The following is a 20,928-nucleotide window of genomic DNA, read 5'->3' as shown; positions in this document are numbered from 1 at the left end:
ATGGCAGTAAAGGGCTTTACAGGTGCCCCTTTTGGCACTCAGACAGTCAGGTAAGAGTCACCCAGAGGAGGCTCCACAGGGGACGGGCCTAGCCTGCAGCTGACTTGGCTTTCCAGAGTCAGTAGAGAACTGTGCTCAGCTCCTGTCTAACTCTTAGCTTCTGAATCATCTGCACACATATTCTCCCCGTCCCCCAAACACCCCAGCACACAGATATCACACACCCACATTCCTGCAGACAAGAGATCACACGCCCCTTGGCATACAGATCACACACACCTGGCCATGCAGAGATCACATACACACATGCATTCACAAGTTCACATGCTTATTACACACAGAGAGTGCATGTACCCACATGCAGGACTGTCAAGCTGTGATACTTCGAATGGGGGAGTTTCCAAGGAAACAGAAATGAGATTTTACATGTCTCTGAAACACACAGCAGACTCCTTCTTCATACAAGGGAGATACTTAAAAAATATCTTCATGTTAATGCAAAGTGAAGGAGTCTCTCTGCAGTTGATTGAGCCGGGGGCAAGTCTGAACACATTCATGCAGCTACTAGTCACACACACGCACACGTTCGTACCTATACATTACAAGCTCCTGCAGGATATTTTGCCTATACAGTAGTAGGTTACTGTAATCTGACTGAATGGATCCAACGAGCCAGGACTCCATTCTCTGAGAAGTCCTTTTCTTCAGAAATAAGCCAGCAGGTCTGGGGGGCCCTGGATTTTTGGCTGACCCTGGCTTTCTTTATGACTTCCCCCATTCTAGGTAAAAGTGAATTTCATTTCAAAATACTGCACGTCACACCTGATGTTTTAAATGGTCTGTCATATGACTGACAATATTTTTTAAAGTACACACGCTGATCTCTGCTTCCCAGAGGCTAAGCTTGAGCCGTTAGGCACAGCCACATGTAAGGGGTGGTGCTGAGCTGAGTCATGCTGCCCCAAAGAGCCACATTTCCTTCCCGCTCCCCACTTGCTCCTGCGGGGGAAGCAATCTGCAACAGACCCTTGCCACGTGCAGATCACTTCCCCCACATGCTGGCTCAGCTGTGCTAGCTGGTACCCAGGAGAGTGGAGTCAAGGCATTGCCCACTTCCCATGCATGTCTGCCCACTTCCACCTGCATGGGTGGGATCCAGTGGTCTTACAAAAACTCTGCTCTCTTTCTCTGCATTGAGACTAGTGATCTAGAGAGGCTGCACTGGGGTGGGTTTGGGGGATCATACTCCCCCTTATAGCCCTGCATGACTGCATCAAACTGCGCCACAGTGTGGCCCTGTGTTCAGTGATTTTGCTTTGACTACATTTTTTGAATCGGTACAATCATATGGTCTCCAGTATGTAGTGTATATTTAAGGATTTTGAATCCTGTTTTTAACAACACAATGATACATGTACTGGCTGAGATTTTCAAAGTCAGGTGAGGGACTGAGACACACAACTCTTTGACAAGCTCTGCCATAATATATTTTAACTGGGTCAATAAGCTTTTTAACCAGCTCATTAACCTAAAATACATTGATTGGGGTTTCTCCCTGCTTCTCCTCCTTATTTAAAATGACCTGTGTTATTTATTCAGAACAAACACCTATCCCTTAAATCACACTTAACCCTCTTGGAACTGTGTTAGCCTGCAGTGCCTTTACTAGTTCACAGTTGTTGAACAGCAGGAGAGAGAGATTTTGTTCATTTAGCTCACACAGCAGCAAGTTTTCAATCTGCTAATAAAATACAGAAACATTGCTAGCTCATGATAGTCCCCTGTGGCCTTGAAACCTATGAATCTGTATGCCTAATTCCTGTTTGGGGATTTTCAAGGGTAATACCTGGCACGAAGACTCTGATCCTGCAAACATCTACACAGGTGAGTAACTTGATTCACATGAGCAATCCCTTTGAAGTCCTTTGACTTTTCACAGCTAGGCATTATCGCATTACAGTTTGCAGGCTCAAGGCCTCATATACGGCTTTTCACCTGCAAAGTGCTTTATGAACATTAATTTATTTTAATTAGTTTAATTTGTACAATATAGAAATATCTATTTAAATGCAGGTTTCAGAGTAACAGCCGTGTTAGTCTGTATTCGCAAAAAGAAAAGGAGGACTTGTGGCACCTTAGAGACAAACCAATTTATTTGAGCATGAGCTTTCGTGAGCTACAGCTCACTTCATCGGATGCATGCCGTGGAAACTGCAGCAGACTTTATATATAATGCAGAGGAATTTGGCAAGTGAAGGGTCAGATTTCTCAGCTGTTGTAAAACAGAGCTACACCAGTTTACATCAGCTCAGAATGTGGTCTGGATTTTTATTGATATAGTTTGTGTCAGAAATTCTACTGGGAATAGCTGTGTTACCAGGGTTTGAGTCCAAGCTCCCTTTGATTTCTTCAAGAGTGTTGGCTACAGAATGGGGCACTTGGAGGTGGCACCTTCCAGATGAAACAGAAAGCCAAGGTTCTAATCATTCGTTGTCATTAAAGATCCCACAGAGAACAGTTGTTCAAAGACATTGACCCCAAACTTAGGTTAAATCCAATGGAATTTTAAAGAAATATTAACATTTCCTTATAGTGTTTGCAATCCAAACGTCACACCATTGACTGCTCATTTTAGGGAAATTGACTAGATGCAAATAAAAATGTGGAAATGGCCAGTCTGTTTTCATTGTCTAAGTTGAGAGAAATGGAAAAACAAAAAGCATCCACAGTGAAGAGTAAATTTGATTTTTAAAATTCTGTTTTAATAGCCTGAGGTTTTAATAACATTAGGGATGGATATTTGTTTGTTTTAAAACATGATTTTTAAACTGACAGTGGCCCTTAACTCTATTATCTTGGCCAAATTCCAATTTGGATCATTTGCTTCTGCCTACCTAAAAACTCTCTGTAGTTTCCACTGGAGAAACTTACTTCAATTCCTGTAGAATTACTCTGTGCTGTTAAAAGAAAAGGAGGACTTGTGGCACCTTAGAGACTAACCAATTTATTTGAGCATGAGCTTTCGTGAGCTACAGCTCACTTCATCAGATGTTTACCGTGGAAACTGCAGCAGACTTTATATACACACAGAAATCATGAAACAATACCTCCTCCCACCCCACTGTCCTGCTGGTAATAGCTTATCTAAAGTGATCAACAGGTGGGCCATTTCCAGCACAAATCCAGGTTTTCTCACCCTCCACCCCCCCACACAAATTCACTCTCCTGCTGGTGCTAGCCCATCCAAAGTGACAACTCTTTACATAATCAAGTCGGGCTATTTCCTGCATAGATCAAGGTTTTCTCACATCCCCCCCACCCCCATACACACACAAACTCACTCTCCTGCTGGTAATAGCTCATCTAAACTGACCATTCTCCAGGTTTAAATCCAAGTTAAACCAGAACATCTGGGGGGGGGGGGGTAGGAAAAAACAAGAGGAAACAGGCTACCTTGCATAATGACTTAGCCACTCCCAGTCTCTATTTAAGCCTAAATTAATAGTATCCAATTTGCAAATGAATTCCAATTCAGCAGTTTCTCGCTGGAGTCTGGAGACAGCTATCATGATTCACACTAGAGGTGGCTGCATTTCAGCAGTAGATAAAGTAGTGTCTCTATGTAATTTGTACAGTACATTAGCTTAAGGGCCTTGATCATGCAAACATTTAGTCTTGGGCCCTGTGCTTACTCTAGTGAGTAGTCATCCCATTCACATCCAGGAGATTACTGACTGCAGAAAGCGTTTAGGCCCCAAACCTGCAAAGATTTATGCATGTGCTTCACTTTAGGCATGAGTAATCCCTCTGAATTTAATGGGACTGCTCACAAAATGAAGCACTTGTCTTTGCAGTATTAAGCAGTCCAGTACTAAGGGCCTGATACAACATCTATTGATGTCCGTGAAACCCTTTGTACAGACTACAATAAACATTGGATCAAGTCCTAAATGTTCACAGGACCAGGACCTATGTTTGTAAAAAATTAATCCTGTTTTAACTCAAAATTTACTGTATATTTACATCATCCTTCGCTAGATTTGATGTGTCAGCAGTTTATCCAAAGTGTAAGAAACCTGGTACATACACACAGGCGCCCTACTGCAAAAAGGTCTCTTCAGAGTTGGTGAGTCTGTCTCTCTATTTTATGTACAAAACAAACACCTTTTCAGCTCCATATGCAGAACTAAACTAAAAATTATATGTTTGGATTCTTTTTCCAGAATTCAATTTCCATGAAAAATCTGAATGGATCCATTCTGCTGCTTTCAAATTAATTTGATAATATCACTGAATCTAATCGAATCAGTCCATTTAATGTAGGTCCAATGGCAAAACTCCTGTTGATGTTCATGATATAGGATGAGGCTCTCTCCAATGTAATTTATTTCTCAGTGTAATGTGTACTTACAGAACCTTTGAGTAGATTTCCTGTGTCAGCAATTTATCCAACGTGCCAGGAATCTGTGGGTGCAGATCCTCAGCTGGTGTATCTTGGTATAACTCCACTGACTTTATCTCTCTCTCTCTATGTGCCTGTAGCAAGGAGAATTTGCAAACAATATGATTAGAATTCTTAGGGCCTGATTCACCACTGTAGCACTCCATTTTTCAATGGTATTGCATCACTGTAAAACTAGCTTAACTCAATGGTAAATCAAGCCTTTAGTTTTAACCTTACACTTCATTTTAGGGCAGAAAGGTAGGCCCAGGCACCTACAATATTGACCATGGAAGCTTTAGCTCCTCTGTGCTGCATGAGAAGGCTTCAAATTCTGGCTGGGCCAAAGCAGAGGAAGCGGCACGTCTCACCCAGATGCCCCATTTTAATTTTAAGGAGACATTGAAGAAACGCAAGTATCTGGTGAGATCTGAATTTGACTTTTTTCCCTATGTGTGGACGAGAAATCTGACTGTTTCTTCTGGTTTAATCTTTCAGCTGTTAAATGACACGGGATAGATTGAACTAGAGGTGCTGTGATTTGCATGGGTAAATTAGAATCCTGGCTTTGTTATTAAACTTTTAAAATCTTTTTCTCAATAAGAAAGAAAAACTGGGCCCAGGAACTTACAACATCAAAGATTTTCTGCAAGAAACCCGACCTGCAAGCATCAGAGGTGTTTGTGACACTGGAGAAGAGAGGTTTAGAGACTTCATTAGGGTATGTATCGGATTCAAGCAATAGATACTGCAGTACCTTGACAAGAAACATGTAAGGCAGATAATCTGGTACCTCTTGTTGCAGAGCTAAATATTATTATTGGATCACCTAATAATATGATATACACTTTTGGGGGCCAAAACAAGTCCCTTTTACAGCTGTGCAAAATTTAAAAGTACAGTAGGTAGTGCAAGAAATAATAAGGGCCAATGCCTGGCTATGTTTCCTGATTGCTGTTCAATCTCCCAGTTGCTTGATTTGGATGATGTTACCACTAATAGGGTTAAAGAAAGCTGCTTTCTGCTCATTGGTGCCTGACATGGTCTGTTGATAGCCGAACCAAAATCATCCTAACTAACAAGGGAGTTATTCAAAGGGAGCAGATCTAGGGAAAAACTGAACCACAATATCAGTGTTTTCTATTTCACATTATTTAGGTGCCCTATTTATGTGGGACCTACACTGATTTCACTGGGGAGTTCTGTGTAAGGTATAGTTCTGGGATTGAGCCCATATGCTTGTGTGTATATACTGCAGGCTATCCAATCAGTGTCTATCGTAGATATTTCTCTAATGCGCACCATCTTACTACCTAAATATTGAATCGATATGCAGTATCAGTGTGTTAATGTACATGGGGCGTACACATTTACATATATGTCCTATCCTCTGTGAATCCAGAGTATACACAGGATAGTGATAGTTAATTTTTAAATTAGCTTTTCTATAGAATAATGCTCTGCAAATATTCTACTAGCCCCAGAACTCCCTAATAAAGACTTCTAGTTTCACCAGGATGTGGGGCAGAATGCTGGTAGGCACTGGCCGCTTTCTAACCCTTCAGGCTGGCCACTTTTGCCATCCCACCGCCTGCACTGCCTGGTAGAAGAAATTAAAAACTGCGTCATTTTAGTGGAACATGACTCCTCCTCTATAGGGCCTGAACAACAGTCAAATATCCTGTGTCGCCCTCACCACAGCCATAGAATGTTGTGTTAACACTCGGATCCGTTGCATAGCCACGACTGCTGATTTTACAGTCGTATGTGTGAATCAACAGTGACGCGCAGTGGGAGCTTGCATGAATCACAGCTTACTGTACTTGCAACAGATCTGCTGGTGCTGGCCAGGCATCGGGTGGCCAATGAAGTCACAGACTTCCTAATTTCATAGTTAGAGATTTCATATCTAATTCGCTTTAGTATCTTTTCAGGTTTTTTTAATCAAGAATCTTCCAAGAGGCCAGATTTCCCTTTATTTGCTTGGACAGATGCAAAGATTGTACTTGATTATCCTTCATATACAGAATGTAGCAATCTGTACCTGGCCAGAACTGCCAAACTGTAGAGAGGCAGCCTGAGCCAATGCATTGGGAGTGAAGAGGAGATGTGGGGGTGAAATCCTGCTCCATTAAAAAATCAATGGGACTTTTGCCATTGGCTTCAGTGGGGCCAAGATTTCACCCAGAGATTCTATTCTGGGCTCTGCCATACACTCACTTTTTGTCCTGGGACAAGTTGTGTCACTGCTCTGTGCCTCAGTTTCCTCACCTGTAAAAGAATAATCCTCTTTGCAAAGGGCTTTGAAATCTAGGGATGAAACGTTCTGACTAAGTATTGGGTAATGGCTGAACTTAGAACCAATTCTCTTTTTAGAGTTTTACCCATAACCCTCACTGATTCCAATAGGAAAGGAGTAAAGGGCTGTATTCACCCCAGAAATACAAAGTGGCATTTGTACAGGCATCATAAAGATTCAGAACTTAATTCTGTGCTGTAGGCTTCACGGCCTGGAGGCAAGTGAGATTTGACTCTAATCTAGAATTGGGGAACAGCTGCCCTCCAGGTCCAAACGGAGCCAGTTTGCATGGAGGGGATGTGGTAGGGCAAGGGAATTGCTGTCTGATCTGCTCTAAAGGGGGAGCTTTGGTATTCCTTACTGGGATTCTCTTTAGGTCATCTAGAGCATAGTGTGCCCGGGGAACACCCCCATGGAACCTTCCTCTCCTTGTATTCCTTCACTCGGGGGCCATGGTAGGAGGATTGTCCAGGGTACTAGGACTTGGGAGACCCAGGTTCTACTTCCTGGTCCTCCACAGCCCTTGGGCAAGTCTCTAGGCTTTTTTGTGCCTCTGTTCCTCATCTGTACAATGCAGATGACAGCCCTGTCCTGCCTCACCGGGGTGTGCTGAGGACATTAAAGACTGAGAAGTGCTTTGCGCTCACCTGATGCAAAGCGCTGTCTAAAAGCTAGGTATTGTTAGTATCACCACCGACAATTGCAGTCCCTAGGCTCCTATGAGGCACAGTGCCTCCCTGGGGCAGGACGTCTCCACAGAGAAATGCCTAATGGAGAGGAAGGTCTGCAGGGCAGAGACTGAGGCTTTGGATGTTTGTGCACTACCTAGCTCCAGAGGGCCCAGATCTCAGGGTACGTCTACACTAGCCGCCGGATAGTGAAAGATCTATCGGGGATCGATTTATCGCATCTAGTGTAGATGCAATAAATCGATCCCTGATCGCTCTGCCGTTGACTCCTGTACTCCACCCCAGGGGAGTGGCGGCAGTCGACCCCGCACCGTGAGGAAGCGAGGTAAGTCGACCTAAGATACGTCGACTTCAGCTACGCTATTCTCACGAATCTTAGGTTGATCCCCCCCAGTGTAGATCAGGCCTCAGTTAAGACCTCTGGGCACTACTGAATTACAAAGAGTCACTGCTTTTAATATGCTTGAAATGGCAGAATCTGGCTCTTTATTGGCAGAAATCCATTTTTGTTCTTAATCCTCTCCCTCTTCTTTCTGCAGGATTGCCATCCTGGCCCTGGGACTTACGGCAAGAATGGAAACCCTTATGCCCTGATTGAGGAGAAGGAGAGACGCTCGGCAAACTCTCAAGGGATAATGGACAGCAAAACCGAAAAATCTGTCTTACCTACTGCTGCGGCAAGTCTGCGCTATTTGTTTTTCATTTAGCTCCCTTATTGACTTGCACACCAGCCATTGCCCAGGGCTTGAGTGACCAGGAAGAATGAAAGTGAGGGATCTGTGGGAGCAGACCTCTCAGGGTATTTTGCTGCCTTGTTCATTACAGTGGACCATAGCAGCGTGGTTATGGTCTCCATCTCTTGGCCAATCAGGAGCCCTCAGGTGTCTCTGAAGGCTCAGGGAGGCACCAGCATTTGCTGTTCTCTCTAGAGAGGATGCAGCCAGCTTGCAGGGGGGACGGGGGAAAGGAGGCTGGTCAAGCAGCTTCCGAAAGGGAAAGAAAAGTCGGTGAGGTTCATCTGAAGAGGTGGAGGCTTCCCAGCCTCACAGGATCTGTAGAGGAGAGAGCCCCCAGAGGCTGGAGCTGACCTGCATCAATGGCTGCTCCACGGCTCCCTCTGGTGGTACTGGCCCTTCAGGGGCTGTGCTGCCATTGGTGGAGCCTACCACAGCTGCTCAGTAGGGGAATCCACAGGAGATCTTGCAGCCGGCCTCAAGCTTCAGTGGAGCACGAACTCGTCTAGATTACTGCCCAGAGCCAGTGGGATGGTGCAGGGGATGGTGCCACAGAGAATGGCTGCTTCCCCTGCTGTTCACTTTCCCACTCTCAGAGGTGCACATGCAGGATCCCATGGAGATGGCACTGTCCCCATTCTGGGTCTCTTAGGTTCCTCCTCCATGCCATGCGCAGTGGAGACTAAGCAAAGGGGATGGTCCAAGCCACTTAGTTTAAAGGCTGCCATGCTGAGGGACCACCCCTTGCATTCTGATGGTGAAGCTTTTAGTTGAGGGTACAGAGAGCAATTTGTAATGGATGATTGAAACAAACAGGCGGCTACTCGTTTATTATTTGACCACTCAAGAGCGAGCAGCATGGGTGAGAGGGAAAAGTCATGGGCAGAGCACAGGACATGGCTCTTTGGGGCAGGGTCTGCCTCTCACTAGGTATTTGTACAGCACTAAGCACAATGGGGTCCTGATCTCAGTGAGGGCCACTGGGTGCTACTGTAATATATAACAGCAATGCTGTAACTGTCTAGCAACTAACCCGTAGTTAGTGTCCGGCTTCCAATTGAGCACGACCCAGGACTCTGCTCCCTAACAGAGCGCTCACTAATGGTTGCTTTTGCTCCCCGTTGACTTTAGGGAAGTGGTTTGGGGCCAGCCACCTACAATCTTAAAAACAGTACAGATGAGATGTTGAAACGTGTGGTCAGTATTCGCGGCCCATATGACACCTTCACAGGAGACAGGTCAAAGCCTATTATCTGTGGACATTACGCTGTGGAAGTACGTACCCTTGTAAGAGTTGAGGTTTTAGTAAAACACCCTTGCCTTGATTAATAACGCAGGAACTCGTCCTGCGGGTGTGACATCTCTCAGAGTGCTGCCAGGAGAGGGGTGCTGTCAGGTTAGAGAGCATAGTTTTAAAACCCGTCCTTGCCGCTATTATTGACAACTTAGATTATTAAAACTGAGGGCCAGATCCACGGCAGGGGTAAAGCAGCACAACTCCTTTGAAATCAGTGAGGCTACAATTTATATGACAATCTAGCCCTAAAAAACGAATTTTCTTTTTGCGACCTAGGCTGTGTCTACACTATGGAGCTCGCAGCGGCACAGCGGTATAGCTGCAGCTGCACCGCCGTAAGGTCTCCCGTGTAGCCGCTCTTTGCCAGTGGGAGACAGCTCTCCTGCTGGCCTAACTAAACCGCCCCCCACAAGCGGTGGTAGCTAGGTTGTCAGGAGAGCCTCTCCTACTGACATAGTGCTGGCCACACCAGCGCTTTTGTCGGTGAAACACATGTTGGTAAGGGGTGTGTATGTTTTTTTCACACCCCGACCGACAAAAGTGGTAGCATAGACAAAGCCTTAGTTTGCTTGCTGTTTGCCCTTCATTTGGTAGGGACAATGAAAAGGACTCACGGCTTCCTCTCCCTACTGGCCTGGGACTGGATTCAAACCAGAGACCTAAAATGAACAAGGTTGTCTATGAGCAGTCTTTTTGCCTTGTTCCGGATGGATTCTGAGGAGGTATTCCTTTAAGAACCTCTGTTTGGAAGTTGCCTTCCTGCCTGGCAGCTTGGGGGATACCTCTCACCTGCTGGGGTGCGGAAGGCAGTGGAGTACATTTGTTACACTCTGGAAAGATATCTGCCCTAGAGAGCCCAGGGTGGGGCAGAGATTGTGCAGGGAGGAAGGAGGATGTGATCGATGTCAGTGACAAGGGAATCAAGTAGTCAGTGGACTCTGAATGAGGGTCTATGGACCTTATCCAGCTCCACTGAAGTCCATGGTCTCTCCCTGCCAGGCTTCACCTGGGGGCTGGATTGGACCCGTGAGCACAGAGATACAGGAGAGCCCCTGTGGCCGGCACCAGCAGGGCCTTGCTAGACAACTACGTCACATTTTCTCCAGCAGCAGCAGACGTCCCTTCCTCTCTTTCATCTCTTTAGAAGAAATGCATCGAGCTCGGCCCCAGCAACGTCAAGAGCTTTGTGGAAGAGCTGGACACCAAGGACAGAAAGAAAAATGGTGTTTTCAGCACCCTCGCTCGGAACCCCGGCTGCCCCACGGAGCGGATCTTCTGGACCACACTCAGCCAGTGTCCACGCGCCACGGTCAGTGACACCATGTTCCTTTCCTCTCCTGTCTCTGCTGCATATGTTACTGTGCAGGACGCCATCTGCTGCAAATACACCACATGGCACTGAGAGAGACTGAGGCTAAAGGGGAAGGCGGGAAAACCACCTGGACCCTAGGACTGGGACAACCCCAGGTGAAATGTGCAGATGAAGAGCAACCTGTCTGGATTGGGACAAGGGGTGATTGTGCTGGATTGAACTGCAGAGCTCTCACATAGAAGGATGGTCAGCCATTGCCAGGGCTTCCCTTTCCTGGTCACCTGCAGAGGATTCTCCGTGCAGTCAAAATTTGCCATGAGGAGGGATGGGGCAGAGCTGTCCAAAGCCATGGTCTGATTGGCCTTTCCTCTTGTGGGGTCACAGCCATGCACCATTGCCCAGCTGATAGCTCATCACCAAAAGCACCAGGGAAATCCCTGTGCCCATGATGGGCTGGAGCGGGAGGAAATGAGTCGCCTCATGATCTTTCCCTTCTACTTCTCAATTATTATTAACAAAGGCAGCTGAAACCTTTATTCCTCCCCCTTCTCTCATGCCGACTCCTCTCAGCTCTTTGAGTTGGAAGCCAGTTTTAAGGCTCCCAACTGAGTACTTAAACTAACATGGCAATTTTAAAGGAGCCCAGGGGCTGAGGAGGCAGCTGTGGGGAAAACACCTGGAGGCATTCAAAGGCCTCCCTGTCTGCACACACGAGCCTGGCTGCCTTTCAACCTCAATCTGCAACCTCTGGAAACTTTACACTAGTTTAAAAAAATTAATGGGGTTGTAAAATAGCTCCCAGGTGAGTTATTACCCAGGGTGGGGTGAGCATGATGTGGCCATTATCCCATGAAAGAGAGCACTAGGGCTAGTTGGGGTGGCAGGGAAAAGGAGGGGGCAAATAAAGGGGAAACCTGGAGATGTGGGTACATTAGAAGACAATGAAAGAATAACAAAATAGCCAAAGGAGCCCTGGAAAGGTGAGTCAGCCCTTTACATTCCCTCCTCCTCCGACAACCAGCTATGATTCATTGTGGAAGGACTCATTGCATAACCCCCCTAATATTTTTTTGAGTAAAATTTGGAATTAACAGGTAGTACAGTAACAATAACCACACTTGGAGAGCAATAAGCCTCTCCGGGTTGTGTGTTGCCTGGCTACAAGTAAACTCCTCGGGCAGCAGCAGGCATCTGGCAGAACATAGCACCCCTCTACGTGCACTGGTAGCCAACCCCGCTGGGGCTCTTGGAGCTAAATTAAAATGACGGCATCCATTTGCTCAGCCACGCATTTTGAAAGAAGTGCTTCTTAGCATCTATTATTTTTATCACAAGTTATTTGAAAATTTAGCTCTTGTCATTACAATTGGCATTTTTATGGTTCCAGCTGACAGCATCTTGCAATGTGCTCTCATGTTGCTCAGGTAACTACTTACGGCCCCGATTCAGCAGCTTTAAGATGAATTTTGAGTAATCCCAACCCAGTCAGCAAAGCACAATACAACATGCATAACTTTAAACATACGCTTTTCATGGGATTTAAGCATGTGCTTAAAGTTATGCACATGCTTAAGTGCTTGCAGCATAGGAATTAAAAGTAACATCATGGGGTTCAATGGTTAGAGGCGCCCAGTGATTCCAGATCAAATGTGCTCAGTTTATAAGTGAAAAGATAGTTTATCTAACCACCCACATTGCAAACTCACTCTGGGACCTGAAGGTCGAACTGGGTTCTTTCTTCTTCATGTATCATCAACAATAAAGATCTATCACTGGACTTTAGCTAACGGTTTTGTTCGTTCAAGAGAAGGATTAGAATTCAGATCACTGTCTCTCAGCTGTGTTGGGTCTTCAGGGCTAAAAGGATTAAAGAGTAGTTAACAATTTGACAGCCATAAACATCAGCAAATATAATTCTGAATTCAATTCACATGGGGAATAAATTGGATGAAGTAAGGAGAACATAAGAATATACATAAGAAAGGCCATACTGGGTCAGACCAAAGGTCCATCTAGCCCAGTATCCTGTTTTCTGACAGTCACCAATGCCAGGAGCTTCAGAGGGAATGAGCAGACCAAGTAATCATCAAGTGATCCATCCCGTCACCCATTCCCAGCTTTTGGCAAACAAAGGAGGTTTTTTGCATAGTCCTGTTTCAGATTCAGGCTGTATTGCAAAGCTCCCTCTGAATTCAGTGGGAACAGAAGGGTCAGGCCCATACCATGCCTGTATGACAGGATGTTGCGTATCAGTAAAGGTGGATATCTACACCACAGTTGTTAACAAATGAGTGGTGGGTCACTCTATTGAATTCCAACTGCAAATAGCAGGTTGGAGGCTTAGTACAAGCGAGAGTCTCATTTCCAGCATGCTGCTCGTTTTGTCTTTCATGTTTCTGGTGTGCTTATTCCCACCACTGCAGAACAGCAATGACTGTTTCCTGCATTTAATACTTCTCATGAAGCAGCCTCTCAGTGCTGTGGCTACCAGAATACAACAGAATTAACTGAGGCCCCAATTCAGCAAGATACTTAAGCAGGTGCCTAACTTTAAGCACGAGTTAGGTACCTATGTAAGTACATCAATGATTTACCGGTTGTCACTTTGTTGTAGTATGCTGTAGGGCCAGGCTCACATGATCCAAAACCCGTGGAGCGATCAGAATACTTCAATCAACCTCCATTTTGGTCATCTGCAAAAAGGGTTGACAGGAAAGCATATCGCCTCTTTATTGGAAACACGGTGAGTGGAAAAATCTATGGTAGGAATAGATGTAGGTGCATGAAAATGTTCATGCTGTCTGCTTCTTCCATGTCACACTCACGCCCTTTACTGATCTTTCCACTGGAGGTCCAAATCCTTCTAACCCAAAGAATGCTGCTCTACAGCTTTGTCCATAAACAGGTTTCAGAGACACAGACAAGCTTTCGAGCTACACAAGCCTCTTCTTCAGAGCTGAAGAGCTCTGTGAAGCTAAAAAGCAGGTTCAATAAAAGCTATTACTTCACCCACCTTGTCTCTCTCATATTCTGGGACCAACACAGCTACAACAGCACTGGAAACAACATTGCTGGAATGGACAGTAGAGACTCTGCGGTACTTTTTATAAGAGAAAGCGGTTTAGCTCTGCCTCCTTAGCCAAAATTCCTGGGACACCCTTCTCCTCCCTCATCAGTTATGCCGTGTATCAAGTGGTTACTGCTCTCCAGCCAAGTGATTGTATTTCAGGAATGTTCTAAGTTACGCTGCACATTTTAATCCTTTAGGGGGCAGGGCAACATATACACTCAAAAAGTCACATTTCTATTATTGAAAAAACAGAATTTCTTTTAGCAGCAGAGTGCTGAAGGGATGGTGCTGGTAACTGCTCCTTCCCTTAATGCCCTTATGTCATCTGTAGTAATAATCTTCTCAAGTTTCCCTTAGTGAAGTAGAACAAAGCCTGAAGGGCTCAAAGAAGCCAGGAAAAGCTTTAATGTGAAGTAGTCCCTATGGTGAGGGATGAGGAGCAGACTCCTTTGCAGTTTCCTGCCTTTATGCAGAAGAGTAGGCAACAGGCAATTTGAAAAAGATCAAGAATGAAGACTGCTTTGTAATTGATACAGGAACTCCACAGATTAAATTACAGGGGTAACATTGCTATAACTTGACTAGAGCTAGTTCTAGGCTGTTGGGGAAATCACATTTCAAGAGAATGGTGCCCAACATCTTCAGGGAAATTGGAACTGTAGGATCTGATTATGATGGTTGTTGTATAGACTCTGAACCCAAATGGAAGGATCCAGCCCTAATTCCTCCATTCTCACATACAAGAGGTGGTGGTGGTGATTGTTGTTAAATATTCCAGATTCTTGTTTTCAAACTGAGGCCCCGATCCTGTTGCCACTGTAGTCACAGGCAGAACGTCACTGGCACATGTATAATTGCACCTTTAACGATGCAGAACCATGTCTGACTTCCTTTTTTCAGAACCCAGTTGGTGTTGGTCGCTATGACATCACAAAACAAGAAAAGTGCAAGTGGAATACTAGATACCGGTCACTTTATCAGTGTGAAACACACCGTTATCTGAGTAATCTGGAACAGGATGCATACTTACTGTAAGTGAAATGTACTATGGGTAGCATGAAGTTAGTAATGTTACACTGGTATATGGTAGAACCTCACTAATTCTCACCAGTGAATGCGAGACCCAGTATAAATGACTGACTCTTGAAGATTGTTAAGTGAGGGCCCAAATCCTGCCTCCTGGGAAGGAAGAGATGAAGGCTGGAGCCTGGACTTCAGAGAACTGGGTTCAATTCCCTGTTCTGCCACAAATTTTGGCAAAGTCACTTAATTAATCATTGCTTCAGTTACGCTTCTGGGTTCTAGTCCCTCCCCTGTTGCTGGATTGCTGGGTGACCTCAAACAAGTCATTTCACCACCCCGTGCCTCAATTTCCTCCTTTTAAAACAGGGATAATAAAGCTTACCTCCTTTGTCAAGTGCTTTGAGAGCTGCGATTGAAAAGCATTAAGAGCTAGCCTGGTATGTTGTACAACTAGGGCACCCCCTGAGGGTGATGGTTGGTGCCTCTGTTGCCCCATATGTCCTTCCCTGGCTATGGATGTTGCTGCAGAGCTGGTTCGGAATTCGGGGCGTTGCCCTCCAGCTATCCGTTTTAGGAAGGATGCACCCTTCCAGGGGGCTTAATGCAGTCCAAATGAAAAAAGCAAACCAAATAGTCCTGCAGCTCAGAAAACAGTCTGGGCTCACCCTGTAGCTCCAAAAGGTCAGTAGGCTCTGTGGAGAGGACTAGGCTCTTAACTCCTTATATGGCCAAAGGACCTAGTCCGAGGGCCCTGAGCTCTTAAAAGAAAACCTAAGCAAATATGGCCCCTCTACTTCTTTAGAGGGGACCAGACAGAAGAGGCACTTCAACACCTTTCCTGATAAACAGTACCTGCATGGTAGGGGGGTTAGGGAGCTCCCTGATCAAGCTTTAGTCACTTCAGTGGCAACCACAGTCTGGGTTTGGATCCTCCTTTTTAAGATTCACCCCTTTGCAGGCTTGACAACCCTCACAGGTGTACCAGGTTGAGGCTGATTATGCCCAGAGGAGCTTTTTAATCCTTCCTGAGCAGGGTGAGGATCTGCCCCACCATAGGGAGGTATTATTAGTTATGAGACCTCACTGCAGTAGTTCTCTGCTTTGGAGTGAGGATTAGCAAGGTTCTGTTATAGGACGGAATAAAGGTCTATCATAGTTCTGTTAAGGTTTGTTTACGTTTTCCTCTCTTGATCTCTAAGAGTTGTTTGACTATTGTCTGTGCTGGGGTTGCAAAGATGTAATTGAGGGCAGCATTTTGTGTTGCTGCAACTAGAGTTCGCTAACACATCTTGAGATGATGTAAGAGAATCCAGCTTTCACTCTCTTGTAGCTGTTCACTCTCTAGTTAACAGTCAAGCTTGTAATAACTTCATTTTTATCAACGCAAGCTTAGACTAAAGAAAGATTAATACAGTCAATAATTTGAGTCTACTTGTTTTTTCCTCCCCTTTTACAGACAGCGGATCAACCCTGTTAATAGAGGGCATTGGAACAATTTGGTTTCTGCTGCAAATGATCCAGATACCTCTGCACAAGCTATTGCTACTTCAAACTAAGTGCATGCTGTAAAGCAGCAGGCAGGTGGAGACACTGTTAAATAAAGACTGATTATAAGAAGGACAATACTTACAACGTACAATACAGCTGCACACAAGTCAAGATAGTCTAAAACGACCTACAGTTTTGCTCTGCAATAACACACTTAAAACCCACCAGCAATCTTACTTTTTCTTTCTGTGATTGCAGTTATTTTCACTTTTGGTTGTGTATACATGACATAAATTTATGAAGAGGATATTTGGCAGAATTTTAGATAGGTACATTTTCTTCCCCAAAATGGGAGTGCTGGTGGGTAACTCTTTGAATGTTAAATATTTCCTTTTCCATCAAATTGCTTCATTCAAGAAATTGCATACATATTTTTTGTAATATAAATGCAAAGTTCTGTACATTGCAACTGATGGCTTTTGTTCTCACACCAAGCAAAAGAATTGGCCAAAGTCAGTACAAATCAAGTGGCGCTGCATTCTCAAAGGATGGCGGTTACATTGATTGAAAAAGGAGAGCCCTTTTGTGGCCAGAACACCAGATCTAGATTTCAGTGACATTACCCAGAATCTGTGCAGTTTAAGTAGATAAAGCATACTTCAGAAGGCAAAGCTAAAATCATCTACTTTATCAGCAAAATACATTTTTTACATTGTAAACTTGCCAACACAAAGCAGTAGTTTTACACAGATTAGAAGTGAATATATAACAGTACTTCATTTCATTTTGTTCTTTTTCTGAAAATAAAGATACTTACCATTGCTTTAAAGCAAATAAAATATTAAATATATCCTTGTTTTACATATAAGGTAACAGATGGAGAAGCAACATGACTGACCCAAGTCACACGGCACATCAGTTTCAGAAGGGGGACTAGAAGCCAAAACTCATGCCTTCATACTCTAACTACCAGACTAGTCTGTATGCCAGCAATTGCAGCCCTGTTAGAAAAGGGCTGGCAGTCAAATCAATAGGGCTAACTGCTAATCCCTCCAATTCAAAGCTCACAGATATGAATCATTGACAGGGAGAGGGGAGATCAATGGTTGTGTTTTTTAATATTTCTTGCCTGGTTTTTATAGGTAACCGCTTGGTAGAGGCTGTACTGCTCTTCCCAACTTGTCGAGACTTTTCACATGCAAAGAGTTGAATCTACTTGTCATCCAGGGATATTGGTAGAGATTGTTTGCAAAACACTTCAGCTGAAAGGTTTTACATAAGCATAAAATATTATTTTATTGTATGACTGGCCTGTCCAGACAAGGTCTGCTGTGGAGCCAGTGGATTAGGGAGAGCACAGTGGCAGGAGGACTATGCTTAGAGGTATCATTGGATCCCATAAGAAGTTAACCCTAGAGGCCGTGAAGAAGGCCAAAAAGGTGGTTGTTGGTTGATAAGTAAGAATGAGTATGGGTAGTTACTGGAGAAAGTGAGCAATAATAAAAATATCTGGGCTGCTCAGGGTTAACCTTTGCAAAGTCTAATAATGATGTGTATACCCAACTAGAATAATTAAGTTTAATTGTAATTAGATGTCAATTGTGGCTGATTAAATATACTTATTAGTCTGCAATTACTCTGTGGTGTAAGGCATAACTGAACACAGGTAAAAATAGGGTGAATGAAAGAAATGCAGATTCTTGGAATAGAAAGAGTGAGTTAAGGAAAAGGTTGGTCCCTGGAGGGAGAGTAGGATGGAGATATCTGTATTATTTGGTGGGCAAGTGCAGGCGAAAGAAGAACTGGTGGTGTAACATAGGAATCAAGGCCCAGATCCACAATGATACTTAGGCGCCTAATCCCCATTTTTAGGCACCACTGTGATCCACAAAATCCTTGCTTGGCTATGTTCAACCCTGTAGGCACTTAAACTCATTTGGCACCTAGGTTTTCGCAGTAGAAGTTCCCTAGGTGTCTCTTTCTGCCTCTGGACATGCACACTTCTGCCTTGCTCTAGGTGTCCAGGCACCAACGGCAGCCTAAGCTCCAGAGTGATGCACAAGGATTGCAGAGGAAAGATAGGTGCTTCTTCGCCTAAGTTGTGTGTGGGGCCTGATCCAGTAGGCAAGCTCAGAAGCTGCCCAGCTCCACCCAAAATGGGGTGGGGAGTATCTCCCTTGTCACCTTTAGTGCAGTGGTTACAGCACTCACTCAGGATGTGGGAGACCACTTTCTAGTTCTCCCTTTGCCTGCGGAGAAGAGATTTGAACAGGGACCTCCCCACAACTCTCAGCTGAGTGGCTGAATCACTGCACTATGGAATATTCCAATGTAGGGCTCCCTAACTCTCCTATTCAATAATTGCGTAACTAAGTATTAATTGGGCCAGAGTAAGTGAGAATGACTCTGTAGCCCAGTGGCTGGGGCACACCCCTGAGAGGTGGCAGATCCCTGTTCAAATCCCTTCCTATCAAGCAAAGGGGCAATCTGAACCAGTGGTCTCCCACATCCTGAGAGAATGCTCTAACCCTTAGGCTAAAGCTTATAAGGGAGGTCCTCCCTCTGCCAGCTGTTTTGTATAGTTAGGTAGCCAGTGAGCATGGCTACCAGATCAGGCCCCACACATGACTTAGGCAGAGGAGCACCTAACTTCTTCCAGTTCATGGATCACAGACAGAGACAGACACCTAGCTCTGTGAGAGGAGCAGGGTTTAGGACACACCCATTTCATCAATATCTTCCTTTGGCTAGCTTAGGTAGTTCTCCGCCCAGCATGCTGGCTTTGCGGATTGCATTCTAAGGTGCCTATCTCTCGCTATTCCTTCTATAGGAGCATAGGCACCTAACATGGCTTTTCTAGGTGATCTTCTAGGGGCCTAAGTCCCTTTTGTGGACCTGAGCCCAAACGTTATCAAAGATGCAAGTCCGATCCAAAATAATTTAGATTGTTCAGGTGACTGGGCCAGCAAATGGCAAATTCATCACAGTTCAGAAAAATTTAAGTTCGGTAGTCTCGCAGCCAAGACCCAGTGTAACAGCTACATGTCATCCTGATCAAGAAAAAGGTCTAAGTTAACAAAAGAAAGTCACTGAAGCCTTCAGTCCACTGCAATGTTTAATTAAGGAGTATATTAAGAAGACAGAATTAATCCACCACCGCAGCCCTTATTGGACCCCATTTGGAACACTGGTCACACTGACAAAGAAAGGAGATTGTCCTGAAGACGATGCAGAGAGGGAAACAAGAAAGATGACTGGCATTATTATATCTTGACTTTAGTAAAGCTTTTGATACTGTCTCCCATGAGCTTCTCATAAACAAACTAGGGAGATGCAATCTAGATGGAGCTACTATAAGGTGGGTGCAAAACTGGTTGGAAAACCGTTCCCAGATAGTATCATCAGTGGTTCACAGTCATGCTGGAAGGGCATAAGAAGTGGGGTCCTGCAGGGATCAGTTCTGGGGTCCAGTTCTGTTCAATGTCTTCATTAATGATTTAGATAATGGCATAGAGAGTACACTTACAAAGTTTGTTGATGATACCAAGCTGGGAGCCGTTGCAAGTGCTTTGGAGGATAGAATTAAAATTCAAAATGATCTGAACAAACTGGAGAAATGGTCTGAAGTAAATAGGATGAAATTCAATAAGGACAAATGCAAAGTACCCCACTTAGGAGGGAACAATCAGTTGCACACATACAAAATGGGAAATGACTATCTCAGAAGGAGTACTGTGGAAAGAGATCTGGGGGTCATAGTGGACCACAAGCTAAATATGAGTCAACAGTGTAACACTGTGCAAAAAAAGCAAACATGATTCTAGCATTAGTATTCTAGTATTAGCAGGACTGTTGTAAGCAAGACACGAGAAGTAATTCGTCCACTCTACTCCATGCTGATTAGGCCCCAACTGGAGTATTGTGTCCAGTTCTGGGCGCCACATTTCAGGAAAGATGTGGACAAATTGGAGAAAGTCCAGAGAAGAGAAACAAAAATAATTAAAAGAAAAGGAGTACTTGTGGTACCTTAGAGACTAACCAATTTATTTGAGCATAAGCTTTCGTGAGCTACAGCTTACTTCATCAGATGCATACTGTGGAAAATACAGAAGATGTTTGCTTTTATACACACAAATCATGAAAAAATGGGTGTTTATCACTACAAAAGGTTTTCTCTCCCCCCACCCCACTCTCCTGCTGGTAATAGCTTATGTGAAGTGATTACTCTCCTTACAATGTGTATGATAATCAAGGTGGGCCATTTCCAGCACAAATCCAGGTTTCCCCCACACCCTCCCCAAACAAACCCACTCTCCTGTTGGTAATAGCTTATCTAAAGTGATCACTCTCCTTACAATGGCAGGTTTCAGAGTTTCACTCTCCTTACAATGTGTATGATAATCAAGGTGGGCCATTTCCAGCACAAATCCAGGGTTTAACAAGAACATCTGGGGGGGGGGGGAGGGGAAGGTTAGGAAAACAAGGGGAAATAGGTTACCTTGCATAATGACTTAGCCATTCCCAGTCTCTATTCAAGCCTAAGTTAATTGTATCCAATTTGCAAATAGAAAAGGA

The 20,928-nt window shown here is 44.5% G+C and overlaps 1 protein-coding gene across 1 annotated transcript; it reads left to right on the top strand.

Moving 5' to 3' along the window:
- Window positions 1-16,421, top strand: CIMAP2 (ciliary microtubule associated protein 2). The gene is made up of 10 exons (XM_073358312.1): window positions 1-50; window positions 4,039-4,126; window positions 4,694-4,864; window positions 5,046-5,162; window positions 7,969-8,106; window positions 9,295-9,438; window positions 10,605-10,769; window positions 13,387-13,515; window positions 14,743-14,873; window positions 16,322-16,421. Exons 1-10 carry the CDS (start codon window positions 1-3, stop codon window positions 16,419-16,421), a joined length of 1,233 nt encoding a protein of 410 aa, XP_073214413.1.
- The last annotated feature ends 4,507 nt before the right edge of the window (window positions 16,422-20,928 follow it).

Source organism: Lepidochelys kempii, chromosome 8 (assembly GCF_965140285.1).
Source record: "Lepidochelys kempii isolate rLepKem1 chromosome 8, rLepKem1.hap1, whole genome shotgun sequence".
NCBI classification, from domain to species: domain Eukaryota; kingdom Metazoa; phylum Chordata; order Testudines; family Cheloniidae; genus Lepidochelys; species Lepidochelys kempii.
This window is presented reverse-complemented; position numbering and strand designations above follow the sequence as displayed.

What these genes read in the sequence shown, in the direction of transcription:
- CIMAP2 (XM_073358312.1), top strand. Translation starts at nt 1, where the DNA reads ATGGCAGTAAAGGGCTTTACAGGTGCCCCTTTTGGCACTCAGACAGTC. An exon ending in TGAAGAAACGCAAGTATCTG is followed by an intron (nt 4,865 to 5,045) that starts GTGAGATCTGAA and finishes TTTCTCAATAAG; the next exon opens with AAAGAAAAACTGGGCCCAGG. An exon ending in GTGGACATTACGCTGTGGAA is followed by an intron (nt 9,439 to 10,604) that starts GTACGTACCCTT and finishes TCATCTCTTTAG; the next exon opens with AAGAAATGCATCGAGCTCGG.